The sequence below is a fragment of the Nerophis lumbriciformis genome, linkage group LG04 (assembly GCF_033978685.3).
Source record: "Nerophis lumbriciformis linkage group LG04, RoL_Nlum_v2.1, whole genome shotgun sequence".
Taxonomy (NCBI): domain Eukaryota; kingdom Metazoa; phylum Chordata; class Actinopteri; order Syngnathiformes; family Syngnathidae; genus Nerophis; species Nerophis lumbriciformis.
Genome location: NC_084551.2, coordinates 27,434,669 through 27,448,756, shown reverse-complemented (window position 1 = coordinate 27,448,756; position 14,088 = coordinate 27,434,669). Strand labels below are relative to the sequence as shown.

The 14,088-nt window shown below is 39.1% G+C and overlaps 1 protein-coding gene across 1 annotated transcript in view; it reads left to right on the top strand.

Annotated features, from left to right (window-relative positions):
• cdkal1 (CDK5 regulatory subunit associated protein 1-like 1) overlaps window positions 1-14,088 on the top strand; it is a 532,667-nt gene that overhangs the window by 157,030 nt on the left and 361,549 nt on the right. Inside the window, exon 6 of the mRNA XM_061951156.1 lies at window positions 4,280-4,328. Within this exon, the coding sequence (XP_061807140.1) occupies window positions 4,280-4,328 (49 nt within the window). The remainder of the gene's footprint in view (window positions 1-4,279; window positions 4,329-14,088) is intronic.

The window sequence follows — 14,088 nt, the reverse complement described above, 5'->3', positions numbered from 1 at the left end:
CGGTACTAGACTAATACCGGTATAACGTACAACCCTAGTTGTTACAATGTTGGATACTTGTGTTAAACAATGCCAAAGCATCAAATCATAAGGTTCATGTATTTTGGCTTGAGCTTAAACACAGTTTTGGATGCCTCTGTCGCGGGGTTTTGCAGTCTTTTTTTTTAACAGTGAAAAAATTAGTGACGTCACTGATGGATGGATCTCCAAATGTGAGCGTTTCTAGTATTTAGCCTGCAGAGCTCCTCTCTCTGCTTCAGGCTGCAATGGCTGCTGTCTCCCTCTTGCTCTGATGTCTATAAAATACATACTTTTTTGTTTGTCTTGCGACATTTTAGGATTAGATTAGGCGCTACACAAAAAAAGAAGAATAAAGTATTAATTTTATGTAATCTTTGCATGCGCACAATAACACTGAGTATTGTGGCTTAACAGCTCAATTTGTGTTTCATCTGACCATAGAACTTCCTCCAGAAGGTCTTATCTTCGTCCATATGATGTCAGATGAAAGAATAATTGAGCCGTAAATATATACAATTGGAAAAGCTTTTCAACGTGTTGTGGGCAGTATGAGGAGCAGTGCAGGGAGTGTGTTTAGTATTCTCATGGATTTAAGGAAAAACTGTTCATCAGCACGGTGCAACAGGGGTTAGTGCATGTGCCTCACAAACGAAGGTCCTGAGTTCAATCCCGGGCTCGGGATCTTTCTGTGTGGAGTTTGTATGTTCTCCCTGTGACTGCATGGGTTCCCTCCGGGTACTCCGGCTTCCTCCCACCTCCAAAGACATGCACCTGGGGATAGGTTGATTGGCAACACTAAATTGGCCCTAGTGTGTGAATTTTAGTGTGAATGTTGTCTGTCTATCTGTGTTGGCCCTGCGATGAGGTGGCGACTTGTCCAGGGTGTACCCCGCCTTCTGCCCGTGTGCAGCTGAGATAGGCTCCAGCACCCCCCGCGACCCCGAAAGGGACAAGCGGTAGGAAATGGATGGATGGATGAATATTCATGAGTCTGCTTGCACTGGCACGAATGTGAGATGGATGGAAGGAACATGTTTGGAACAACTATCAACAGAAACTTTACAAAGAATGCTCAAAGGTCAATCAAATTGCACCTTTCACTATGTATATGCTGCAAAAATGCTGAATGAACTGATATGTAGTGTTCAGTTATTCTGGTCACTCTTTAATTGATGGACCAATTACTGTAAATACACAGTTAACCTGGGCCAATGTGTCCTTTCTTAGCCTGTTGTAACACTGATGTCTTTTTATGCCACTCTTCCTTTTCATATTACCTAGTTGGCTTGTGTGGTAGTCCTTATCAGTTTATTTTCTAAGAGTGCCAATCTATTGCTTGTATTGCATCACGGGACTTTTTCCCGGAAGGGAAAAACAGTGGTGGTCAACCAAACCCAGATTGCTGTTGTGCAGTAACCAACGCGCAAACTCTGAGTACACAAGAGGACTAGATCTTCCTGCAAAAAGCAGACACGAGCAAAAAAATCCAACTATGCAATGGATTAGCTTCGTATACTTTATCAAACAAAATGTGTCAATGGTAAATGAACTATACTTGTATAGCGCTTTTCTACCTTCAAGGTACTCAAAGCGCTTTGACACTATTTCCACATTCACCCATTCACACACTGATGGCGGGAGCTGCCATGCAAGGCCCTAACCACGACCCATCAGGAGCAAGGGTGAAGTGTCTTGCTCAAGGACACAACAGACGTCACGAGGTTGGTAGAAGGTGGGGATTGAACCAGGAATCCTCAGGTTGCTGGTACGGCCACCCTCCCAACCGCGCCACGCCGTCCCCCCAATGGAGTGCCGAGACATACAATATAACTATCTTGTGCTCCACACACCATTTTACATGACAAACCACATAAAAACTAGGAAAAGCATAGATAGATAGTACTTTATTGATTCCTTCAAGAGAGTTCCCTTAGGAAAATTAAAAATGGAGGCCTACAACTTATTTGTGTGTGGCTGGGTCAAGGAAATTGGTATCAAGACTGTCCCACATAAATCATGCATTGTTTTTGCTCAGGTAAGGTTGCATTTCATGATTCATCTTTGCGTCTTGCGAGGACGCGCCCCTGTAAACAAACAGCTACTGCTAGCACCCGACAACTGACACCCACACTGAACAAACTAACAATTGCTGAATCTTCCCCATATTTGATTTTTGTCCTGTTGTCATACGTACTCTGACACATTTGTGTACAAAATAAACAAGAGGGGAGACATAGAAGTACCTTTCCTAAAAAAATGTCAATGACACTGACTTTCTGGTTTCTCTTTGTTAAAAATAAAATACAAACAATATCAAGATAATACGTTTTTGGGAAATACTAAACAAGTAAAGACTCTGGACAGCCAGCACTTCATCCATGGCCACCGGACCTGTGCCCCCCTTCCACAAGGGTGAGGGTGATAGAGCAGAAAAGAAAAGAAACGGCAGATCAACTAGTCTAAAAAGGGGGTCTATTTAAAGGCGAGAGTATACAAATGAGTTTTAAGATGGGACTTAAATGCTTCTACTGAGGTAGCATCTCTAACTGTTACCGGGAGGGCATTCCATAGTACTGGAGCCCGAATAGAAAACGCTCTATAGCCCGCAGACTTTTTTTTGGGCTCTGGGAATTAATCTCTAATAAGCCGGAGTTCTTTGAACGCAGATATCTTGCCGGGACATATGGTACAATACAATCAGCAAGACAGGATGGAGCTAGATCGTGTAGTATTTTATACGTAAGTAGTAAAACCTTAAGGGCACAGGAAGCCAGTGCAGGTGTTCCAGTATAGGCGTAATATGATCAAACTTTCTTGTTCTTGTCAAAAGTCTAGCAGCCACATTTTGTACCAACTGTAATCTTTTAATGCTAGACATAGGGAGACACGAAAATAATACGTTACAGTAATCAAGACGAGACTTAACGAACGCATGAATAATGATCTCAGCGTCGCTAGTGGACAAAATGGAACAAATTTTAGCGATATTACGGAGATGAAAGAAGGCCGTTTTCGTAACACTCTTAATGTGTGACTCAAACAAGAGAGTTGGGTCGAAGATAATACCCAGATTCTTTACCGAGTCGCCTTGTGTAATTGTTTGGTTGTCAAATGTTAAGGTGGTATTATTAAATAAATGTCGGTGTCTAGCAGGACTGATAATCAGCATTTCCGTTTTTTTGCCGTTGAGTTGCAAAAAGTTAGCGGACATCCATTGTTTAATTTTATTAAGACACGCCTCTAGTTGACTACAATCCGGCATGTTGGTTAGCTTTAGGGGCATGTAGAGTTGGGTGTCATCAGCATAACAGTGAAAGCTAACACCGTATTTGCGTATGATGTCACCTAGCGACAGCGTGTAGATGCTGTAGAGTGCAGGGCCAAGAACCGAACCCTGGGGAACTCCACACCTTAACATAGTCCGATGTCACATTGTTATTGTTAATGGTCTGTGTTTATGTAGGGCTTATCATACCTGGAAATAATACCCAAAGCGCTTTACATTTTACATACACACATTGATGGCGGAAGCTGCCATGCAAAGCACGAACCACGACCGAGGGTGTCCTGGCCAAAGACACAACAACCGTGACAAGGAAGGCGGAATCAAACCTGGGACCCTCAAGTTGCTGGCACAGCTGCTCTACCATCTGCGCCACACCACCCCTAGTAGGATTCTCATTAGTTGAGATAACTGTACTCCAATATGCTGTTCTTCACCGATATAGTCTTGTTCTTTCATTCAAAACATTCAAAATAGCAACATGTGCTGCATTAATACAGCGACTTTAACCGTCAATGTACTCCATTGCACATTGTTACCTAATTCTCCTATTCACATTTCCATTGATGGTGTCTTATGCGAGCATGGAAAGGAATTGAAGGAGTATTCCAATTGCTTAATAGCCACATTCTGTTTTACAGGAGGAAACTCAATGTACTGGTTAATAACGTCGCCTCAAACGTTATCAGGAATTGAATGGCATGCACATGCTCCACTAGACGTAGATCTCAATATCTCTATCTAAGTAATGGTGCAGACACTGTGACATTTAGCAAATCTTTACATTTCTAGTCTGGATTGGGAATACACAACTTGCTTGAACTTGATTGTTTTGTGTCCAGGCTCGAAGTGTATTTGCATTCTAAACATGTTGTAATATGGATCAGTTGTGTTTATACTGTCAGTATTAGGATTTCATTTGAATGTGTTGACCTGTCGGCGTTGATAAAACCAGTGTGCTTTTGTGTGTTTTAGGTTCAGCAAATTGATCGAGTGGTAGAGGTGGTGGACGAGGCTGTAAAAGGTATTACCACACACAAAAAGACCTACACACTCACCGGGCATGTTGTTTATTTTGACCTTAACTTGTTCATTTCTGAGTTGTTCCCCATTGTATGTACATCAAGCCTCATTTTATCACACCATATTTAGTATCTGTGTTGCGTTCATCACAGATATAAAAGGCATAGTTCTAATTTTGGTGATTTGTAAAATAGCTTGTGTCGAGCATCTTTCTGTTTAAGAGGACGTACTCACATGGCACCACTTAGTTGACCATTTTAACTATTTGGTCACTACAGAACTCTGTTGTTAAATGAAGGTCAAGCAGAGTTTGTTCTAAGTGTCCACTGAAACTGTCATTTGTGTCCAGCTGTTCTCTTTTAAAACAGCGTGCTTGTGTGTGTTTGTGCTTTTGGTGGGGTGTAACTATTTTACACTGCAGGCTTCCCTAATTAGGAACATCTGGATTTTTCAACTGGATCAACTCTAAATTGTCCTGCTTTGCACATACACTGGGATTTAATTGTTTTGATTAACCAGTTTCTTTTATCTGCTATTTTTTTTTTTGCCATGCATCCTCTTAACATATTTTGTCTATTATTTTATTCGTCTTTCCCATCTGCCTTATCCTTTCCTGATCCCTTCCTCAGCTCCCTACATTTCCCCACCTCCTTTCCGCGCTACAGAAACTAATTTCCCCAGTATCATTATTGTTCTTTATGACCTCGTATAAATAGAGAGCTGTTACTTCAGCTCAGAGGCCAGGAGACCTTTAAACTGAGAGATTTGCCTTTTGTAATGGCAACTAAAATGCGTACAGCAGTGAATCGCGAGACATTGCTTTTCGCTTCACCAAAATTGCTTGCGAGTCTGTTTTCCAGGTGACAAAAGGATTGGCAAGCTTTTATGATCAGAGCTGGTGAAGCGTGAGACGATAATTTCAGTTTGGGTCTTAGTTTAGAATGACTATAACTGCCACTCTATACGAATACTTCAGCACAGTAAAACTGGGTTTTATTTTTCTGAATCCTTGAACCGTAAAGCTTATGTTACTACCTGTTGTAATTGACTTTCCTTATCTCAGGTTGCTGATCATGCGCACAGTATTTTAACATTATTTTTTCACATATATACTGGCAGTTATTGTGGTTATTGGTTAAGTCCAGGGGTACCCATTACGTCGATCGTGAGCTACCGGTCGATCGCGGAGGGTGTGTTAGTCGATCGCCAGCCAGGCATTTAAAAAAATAGACCTAAAAATTAGCGGTCATTAATCTTCACCAAGACGTCACTTTCATCACTTGATTGACATTCACGACACCTGAAGGTCTTGTGAGACAGACACTGGCTGCTGTGAGCTCATTATTAAGAAAAAATGACCAACAGGAAGGCGAGAAACACTTTTTATTTCAACACTCTCGCGCTGTACCTGCCGTCAAAACTCTAAAGACCGACTGCACAGTTCCTATCTTCACAATAAAAGTGCTGCTTCATCCTGCCTGCGCTAACAAAATAAGAGTCTCTGAAAGCTGGCGTGCACAAGCTAGCAAACTACGGAGCTAATGTTGTTCTTGTAACGTGTATAAAAACGAGTATGGAAGCTGGACAAATAAGATGCAAAAAACCAACCACTTTCATGTGAAAGGAGGACTTTTTTTCTCCTCCATTTGAAAATGTGGACGTTATCAGCACTACTGTCTCATTGCAATCAATGCAAGTCATCAGAATCAGGTAATACTCCAACTTATGTTCTTGTCTTCATGAAAGAAAGGAATCTATATGTGTTAAACATTATTGCATTTTCATTAAACACCTTTAATCTGTTAACAAAAACGTATCTTTTATAAATAAAAACATATAAATGATATATATGAATGAGGTAGATTCCCTCGACTTGGTCAATTGAAAAGTAGCTCGCCTGCAGAAAAATTGTGGGCACCCCTGGTTTAGTCAATCAAAATTGTTTTCTTTCACACTTTGTCCTGCAAAACTAAATACAATTTAGGCCATACTAAATTGTCTATAACAGGGGTACTAATTGGCAAATATTCATTTGGCCCACTAAACATTACCCAAATAATGAAACTATACAGTTTTACGGAAAACTGGTTAATGGAGAGGACCTGATCAGAGTCGCTGGATAGCTTTGTGAGCTAGGAACTGGGAGATCTGGATTCAAATCCAAGTCAGGGCGAAAGGAAACATACACCATTATTATATAGAGATGTCCCAATCCCGATCAAGGGATCTGATCGGGTGCCTGTATTTTTCTTTTTTAACTGATAAGCGATCGGCTGATGAGCTACAGAGCCCAGCCAATCTTTACCGCAGTTGTGTCCCAGTGTTTACATGGCTAAAGATTAATTCAAAATGGATGTATGCTCAGGGAGACACGATTACATTTCTGGAATCCTTTTTGGGTGAATTCCAGGAGTGTACGTGTCTTGCCAGAACACTGGCTTGAATTTCAGAGCAAGCTGCAACGAATGCATCGTCTATCCACAGTGCAAAGCCACTTTTGAGATGCTAATCCTCACAACCATGGCAGAAAATAAACTAAGTTTCTTCCAAGTATTATTACTGGAGGACTATAAAGGAAAAGGAATGGCTGGGCATGCTATGCACACACACACACACACACACACACACACACACACACACACACACACACACACACACACACACACACACACACACACACACACACACACACACACACACACACACACACACACACACACACACACACACACACACCCTGAGCAGGACGACACAAGAAGCTAACCATTTAAGTTTCAATGTAAAGTAGGGGCAATCGATCCAGATGTCCATATTATTGATACCTAGTTCAGTAAAAGTATCTAAATGATATTGGAGTGATTTGATAAAAAAAATGTATCTTCCTTTTTCTAATTAAAAATTAAAATTGTAAATAATTTTTTGATTGTTAATGTTTACAAACTCTGCCAGTACGTCTCTGGATACAGGAAGGCTCTGAGGGTAAAACCCAAGCAATTTATAGCATTAAATATCACAAATAGCTTTATTTTTTCTTTTATTGTTTATTTTGGTTATTTGCTAAAATCATTTTCAGTTCTATAATCTATCGTCAAAGTATTGGATCGGAACTCGAAATCGGATCGGATCTGAGGGAATAAAAATGGGATTGAGATTGGAAGTAAAAACATGTTGAACAGGACATCTCTAGATTAAACAATACAATTTTAAGGACAATTGGTTATGGAGAAGAGTGGCTGGATAGCTCAATGAGCAATGATCCTTGTTCTCCGAACAAGAGGATATGGGTTCAAATTCCAGTATGAGCGAAAGGTAACATACATATTATTTATACTGCGATTATAATTATATTTATATTAAGTTTATGTTGATGTTAATATTTACAATTTTACAATTTTTTAAATGATACTGGCCATTACAGTGTCTGCTGAGAGAGATGATGTCTCTTCGACAAATGTAATTGAGGACCCCTGGTTTCAATTCCTTACAAATCCAGCCATCAAACAAAAAGTGAAATCATAACATTTGGACCAAAATTTCCTGTTCATTTTTGTTGTGCGTATTTAAAGTTAAACTTGATATTGTACATCAAGGCATCCCTGTAATTGCAATGGAATCAGGACATTGTAATGTGTCCAATTTCTTCATAATTTTTCTTGCATTGGCAAGGACACACATTCCTGAACTAACACAAAAAAACTATATTAAAAAAAGAAAATATGTCTTTGACTTTCACTGATGTCAGATTGATTCAATGACAACTAATTTATGTCCATCCTTTGTTGGGCTATGTCTATTGTGGTTAGGCTCACTGATATTGATCTCCTCTGGTTGAGATTATAGGTTCAGATGATGCCATTTCACCTGTTATTCTGTTGGCTTTCAGTAACCGTTTACTATGTGTACGAGTGTGTGTGTGTGTGCGTGCGTGCCTGTGTGTGTGTGTATGTCAGAGAAATAGGGGTACACTAGGTTAGACAGGCTAATGCATATACTTTGCTTGAGATCAAAGGCTATATAGCATCACTGTGACCTCACGATCCTTATTTCAGCAGGACAAACACACTGTTGTGTTGTGCGCTAAAAATAAGATAAGACTTCATACAAAAGACATGTATGAGCAGCCAAAGAGATGGAATGGAAGTTGACACGTTCACACACACTAAAAATTGCTATCCATAGTGATTTTGTAGACAATATCTTTTGACGCTCCTTGACTTCTTATCTGGATGTGACAATACCAAGCTCTGTGAAAACACTTAAGCTTTTCATTTGGCTTTTACTCTGTGTTTTTTGAATGTTTGCACCATATCCTATTAAATTAGTTTAGTCGGCAATGCCAAAATGACACAACTCTTAGGTACAATTGTAAGTATTGCTTATCGCATTATATTGACCAGATGACCAATAAACATCAAATCCCTTTTAGCCTCTTCATCTGCCACCTTTGGCCGTTATTTCCAATGTCGCCCAACCCCCACGGATGCCTTACAATCAAACTGGGGACCCGCCACTTATGAGACATCAGCCGTAGGTCAACAGGTCATCCTTTTAGCCCCATACCTCTATGATCCAACCATCCATCTGGCCATGGTATACAGTTTTCATCTGTGAGGAATTCATCTTCTTGCCATCCATCCGTCTATCTTTCCCTCCTTCTGTTCTGTCGTTCCCTACCTTACCATGTTATAAGAGGCAGTTATGAGTGGTTGGAAGGATTTATGTCAGGTCACATTTATAGAGAGATGAGAACAAAGAAGAGAGAGCTAGAAAAATTGAATGGTGACTCGAACGAATAAGGTTTTATGGTCAAAAGGTTCAATATGATTTGGCCTTTATATACAACTTGGATGGATTTTAAATGAAACGATCAAAATGTGATTGACATATGAAATGTCAACTTCCAACATTACATTCACCATTCAGGAATTTTAGACAATGTATGAGCAATACCTCCATATTCAAAGGATACTAATGGAGTTGCAAATATAGACATCACTTTTAACACTTGGAAGAACACATTTCATGTTTTTTCCCTGGAGATGCTTTGCCAGTTATTCACTGCAGGCACCTGCACTTGTTACTGTTTTGTAGGTCTTGCTGCCTTCACTTTTGTCTTTAAATGAATGAATGTTTTCTTTTCAAACAGGTTTGAATAGAGCCGCACGGTTATGGCCAAAATAATAATGATAATTATATTTATCGATATTGAAATTACGGTTATTAATCTTGAGTGTTCATTATGTTTGGTAAAACATAGTGTTTCCCCTACGTCGGCTACTTACTTGTAGTAATGGGGTCCTGGAGATTGGAGGGTGTGAATGAGAAGTCATCATGTAATTTGTAATTAAATAATCTAATAAAAGGGCTGAATAATTGTAATCCCTATTAGGTCTCGTGATATGGCTAAAAAGTGTATTACGATATAAGTTTTTTACATTGGTCGATATCGATATTTTTTTTTTTTTTATGACCTATGGAAAATATGGACCAAGAGAAAAATATATTGAATTTTAACATTTTTATTTCAAGTGTAACTTTCTTATGATTATAATCCCCTCAGCTATGAAGGCACAAAGGAAAGAAAATGTCAACACAACCATGAAAGACACTTAAAACAATAAATGTAAACACAATTCTAAAATGACATTAAGCACTTAACATCTTTAAATAAAGTGCAAAAATAAGGAATATGTAAGAAATGCTTAATACAGTGTAAGAAAATGTTGCCTAGTGTGAAAATGTAAACAGAGAAACCTGAGAAGAACAATTTTCTGCAGGTTTACTGCCAGGACGTTACGTGATCTGTGTACCATTTCATTTGGTCTGTTGTTCTTATTTACATATGGAAATGAATTTGTTATGTAGTAAATACTATTTGACCAAATCATTATTTTAGAATAGCACATTTGTTATATTTTGTTATTTATTTTAGTTATACAGTCCGGCACTTTAGTTCTTACCTGTTGTTTCCGTACATTCGAATAGGGAACGGACGTGGCTTAAAGGGGAACATTATCACCAGACCTATGTAAGCGTCAATATATACCTTGATGTTGCAGAAAAAAGACCATATATTTTTTTAACCGATTTCCGAACTCTAAATAGGTGAATTTTGGCGAATTAAACACCTTTCTATTATTCGCTCTTGGAGCGATGACGTCACAACGTGACGTCACATCGGGAAGCAATCCGCCATTTTCTCACGTTCGTCGGTGTGTTGTCGGAGGGTGTAACAACACGAACAGGGACGGATTCAAGTTGCACCAGTGGCCCAAAGATGCGAAAGTGGCAAGAAATTGGACGAAATTTGTTCAAAATACGAGGGTGTGGGGAAAGCCGACGAAATGGTCAGTCGTTTGTTCCGCACACTTTACCGACGAAAGCTATGCTACGACAGAGATGGCAAGAATGTGTGGATATCCTGCGACACTCAAAGCAGATGCTGACATCAACTCCAAAACTGGACGGATCAGCTTTCAGGAAAAGAGAGCGGATGAGGGTATGTCTACAGAATATATTAATTGATGAAAAATGTATTCATTACTCGCGGTTTTACGTAAATTATTATACATAAACTGTGTTTACCAATAATTTAGCTTAAAAACATTTAAATGCAGACAGCCCTGAAATGGGATGTCTGCACTCTCTAAGTGCATGTTGTTGCCAAATGTATTTCATATGCTGTAAACCTAGTTCATAGTTGTTAGTTTCCTTTAATGCCAAACAAACACATACCAATCGTTGGTTAGAAGGCGATCGCCGAATTCGTCCTCGCTTTCTCCCGTGTCGCTGGCTGTTGTGTCGTTTTCGTCGGTTTCGCTTGCATACGGTTCAAACCGATATGGCTCAATAGCTTCAGTTTTTTCTTCAATTTCGTTTTTGCTACCTGCCTATACACTACAACCATCCGTTTCAATACATGCGTAATCTGTTGAATCGCTTAAGCCGCTGAAATCCGAGTCTGAATCCGAGCTAATGTCGCTATACCTTGCTGTTCTATCCGCCATGTTTTTTTGTATTGGCATCACTGTGTGACGTCACAGGAAAATGGACGGGTGTATATAACGATGGTTAAAATCAGGCACTTTGAAGCTTTTTTTAGGGATATTGCGTGATGGGTAAAATTTTGAAAAAAACTTCGTAAAATAAAATAAGCCACTGGGAACTGATTTTTAATGGTTTTAACCCTTCTGAAATTGTGATAATGTTCCCCTTTAAAAAGAAAAGATGAGTGCGGTGAATGACTACGGTCTGTTTGGAAAAAGTCCAAAAAACTGGCATACTGTCGAGGTGACTTTTCCTGTTTTATCCACTATTTCTTTGCTCTCGGCAACACTCGTTTTTAATTTCTCTTCTCATTCTGGGCATAGAATCAACAGCGAGACAGTGAGATGGCGCAACCAAACTTGATACTGTTATTGGCTGTTCAGCCTGTCCCTTCCATTGTTCACTGACTCTTCCTGTATTGCGAGCTTGCGAGTGCCTTTGTTCATTGAACCAACCATGTTTCATTATTTCCGGTTTGTTCCGACCAAAAAATAATGTATTCATCATACATATTATCAAACACATTTTATATTGATATAGATTACATGTCTATCGCGATATACATTATCGTTGTTTTGGCCCAGTCCTAATCCATGTATTCAAAAACAAATCTTGGTGTTTTTAGTATTAGCAATTCATTTGTTCTCATTACATTGCGTATTTAGTTTTATTCATCCATTTGTAATGTTTTTGTTAGTTTGTTAATGCCTGCCATGAGGTAGTCAGCGTGACCATGGAGCTCTGTGCACATACACAATGACCTCTGGTGTAGGTTGCTGCTGCTTCACTGTGCTCTTAAGACGTGCCTCTGTTGCTCTTCTGCGCCACGGCTCTGAAAGTGGCTGATTTGATATACAGCAGAACCTGCTTTATTATTATGATTGTTGCTTTTCTCTTCATGTCAAAATAACACCAGTTGACCTGTTCAATTTGTGTTTTGAAATTTAAAAGATTGAGTGACCGGTCAAAGATTCTTACTTTCCAGTAAAAAGAAGTGTACAAAGTATTCAATTTCCTTTATTTAATCAGGTAAAGACTCATTGAGATTAAAATATCTTTTTCAAGAGCGACCTGACAAAGAGGGCGGCACAAACAAAGTTACAATAATTACAACAAGACAATACAACAGAACAACAGCGGTCATACCACAACAGGTCAAAAATAATTTAAAATAGTTCAATTAAAAAGCAAGTACATTTCCCAAGAGAACGGGTTTCTTGATGTTTTAAAATGGACTTAAACTCCCCCAAAGTGATCAATTCTGGTAGCCTCAGATCTTTCTGGATGTCATTCCATGACCAGGGAGCAGCATACTCAATGCTTTTTTTTCCCAAGTTCTGTGTTGGCTCTAGGAACCAACATGTGGAGGACATCCTGTGAGCGTAGGCTGTAATGATCTTCAAGCCTTTTTAATCAACAGTACTTCTAACGATGATGTGTATCTTAGTTTGTATGCTCTTATTGAGTTGCTGGTTAAACGTCCAGTAAGATATTTTTAAAGTACAATAGTTCAGAGGCAGCTGCATAAAGAAACTTAGCCTTAAAAAGTGGTGATGAACTGAAAAAATGGCAATACAACAAATGACTTTTTGTTTTTGAAAAAGCATCATTTTGAACTTATTCCCACACTGCTTTCTGTTTAAATAGACAGTCCGCTACAAAAAAGCCTTGCTGTTTTCCACGGGGGGAGTTTTTTCATTTCCCCGCTTGTACTGGGATATTACGACCAGTCACGCCTCACTGATTGGCTCTTTGTCCTCCTCTGGGGCAGATTGTAATTTTTATCTACCAATGATAGCCATGCTTCCTGCTCTGAGCCCACCTTCCCAGGAGACTCATGTAAAGCGGATGAAAACAGCAAGACAATTCCATCCCTCAGCGCCTCCATCTCGCACACATCTTTCTGTACGACTAATAGATGGCTACAGAGGGCAGACCACTGCATCCCATTTCTACACAGTAAAGGTTGGACATCACCGACATCAAGCTTTTCAATCACTTCTAGTTTTTCACTTGGTCCCCTTGAACAGTTTGCTATCATGATGTTGTCCACAACTTAACGACAACTGATCGTAATGGACAAAAATGTCTTATCTTCTACACAAATAATATTGTACTTTTTATACACCAACTGTTACCTCATTAACATATTAAAGTAATTTACTGAAGTCTACATGATACCAAAGTACAGTATGCCATTTTACATACAGTATCTGACTTATATAATTTGCGAAATCCATCTGGACTAATTTTTTAGCTGATACAACTACATTGACTTGAGACCTCATGTTTGATATGGAGCGAGCAGATTAGCTATGGATGCTACTATAGCGACAGTTTTATTAGAACAGTTTTATTAACCTTTCTTCCTTTTTAGTTATTGAAGTTCAACATATCAATTTCCTTCCAGACATTATGTTTGATTTTTAAAATAATCTTTTTCCTCGAATATAAAACATAAGTCCTTCCTTGGTAAAACATTTGTCATCATGAAACCTTAAATGTCAATAGGACTCATACATGCCAATGTTAATGTTGATAAGTTGTTAATACATTATAATAATACACCAAACTTTAACCATAAGCATGGCAAAATGCTTTGCACCTGTGCCTCAGATACACTATTTGGACACAAGTACAATATCTCTCAGCACTTAGTAATCGATTAATTAATTACCCATTGTTATCATGATCATTTCCTGTCCTGGTACTCC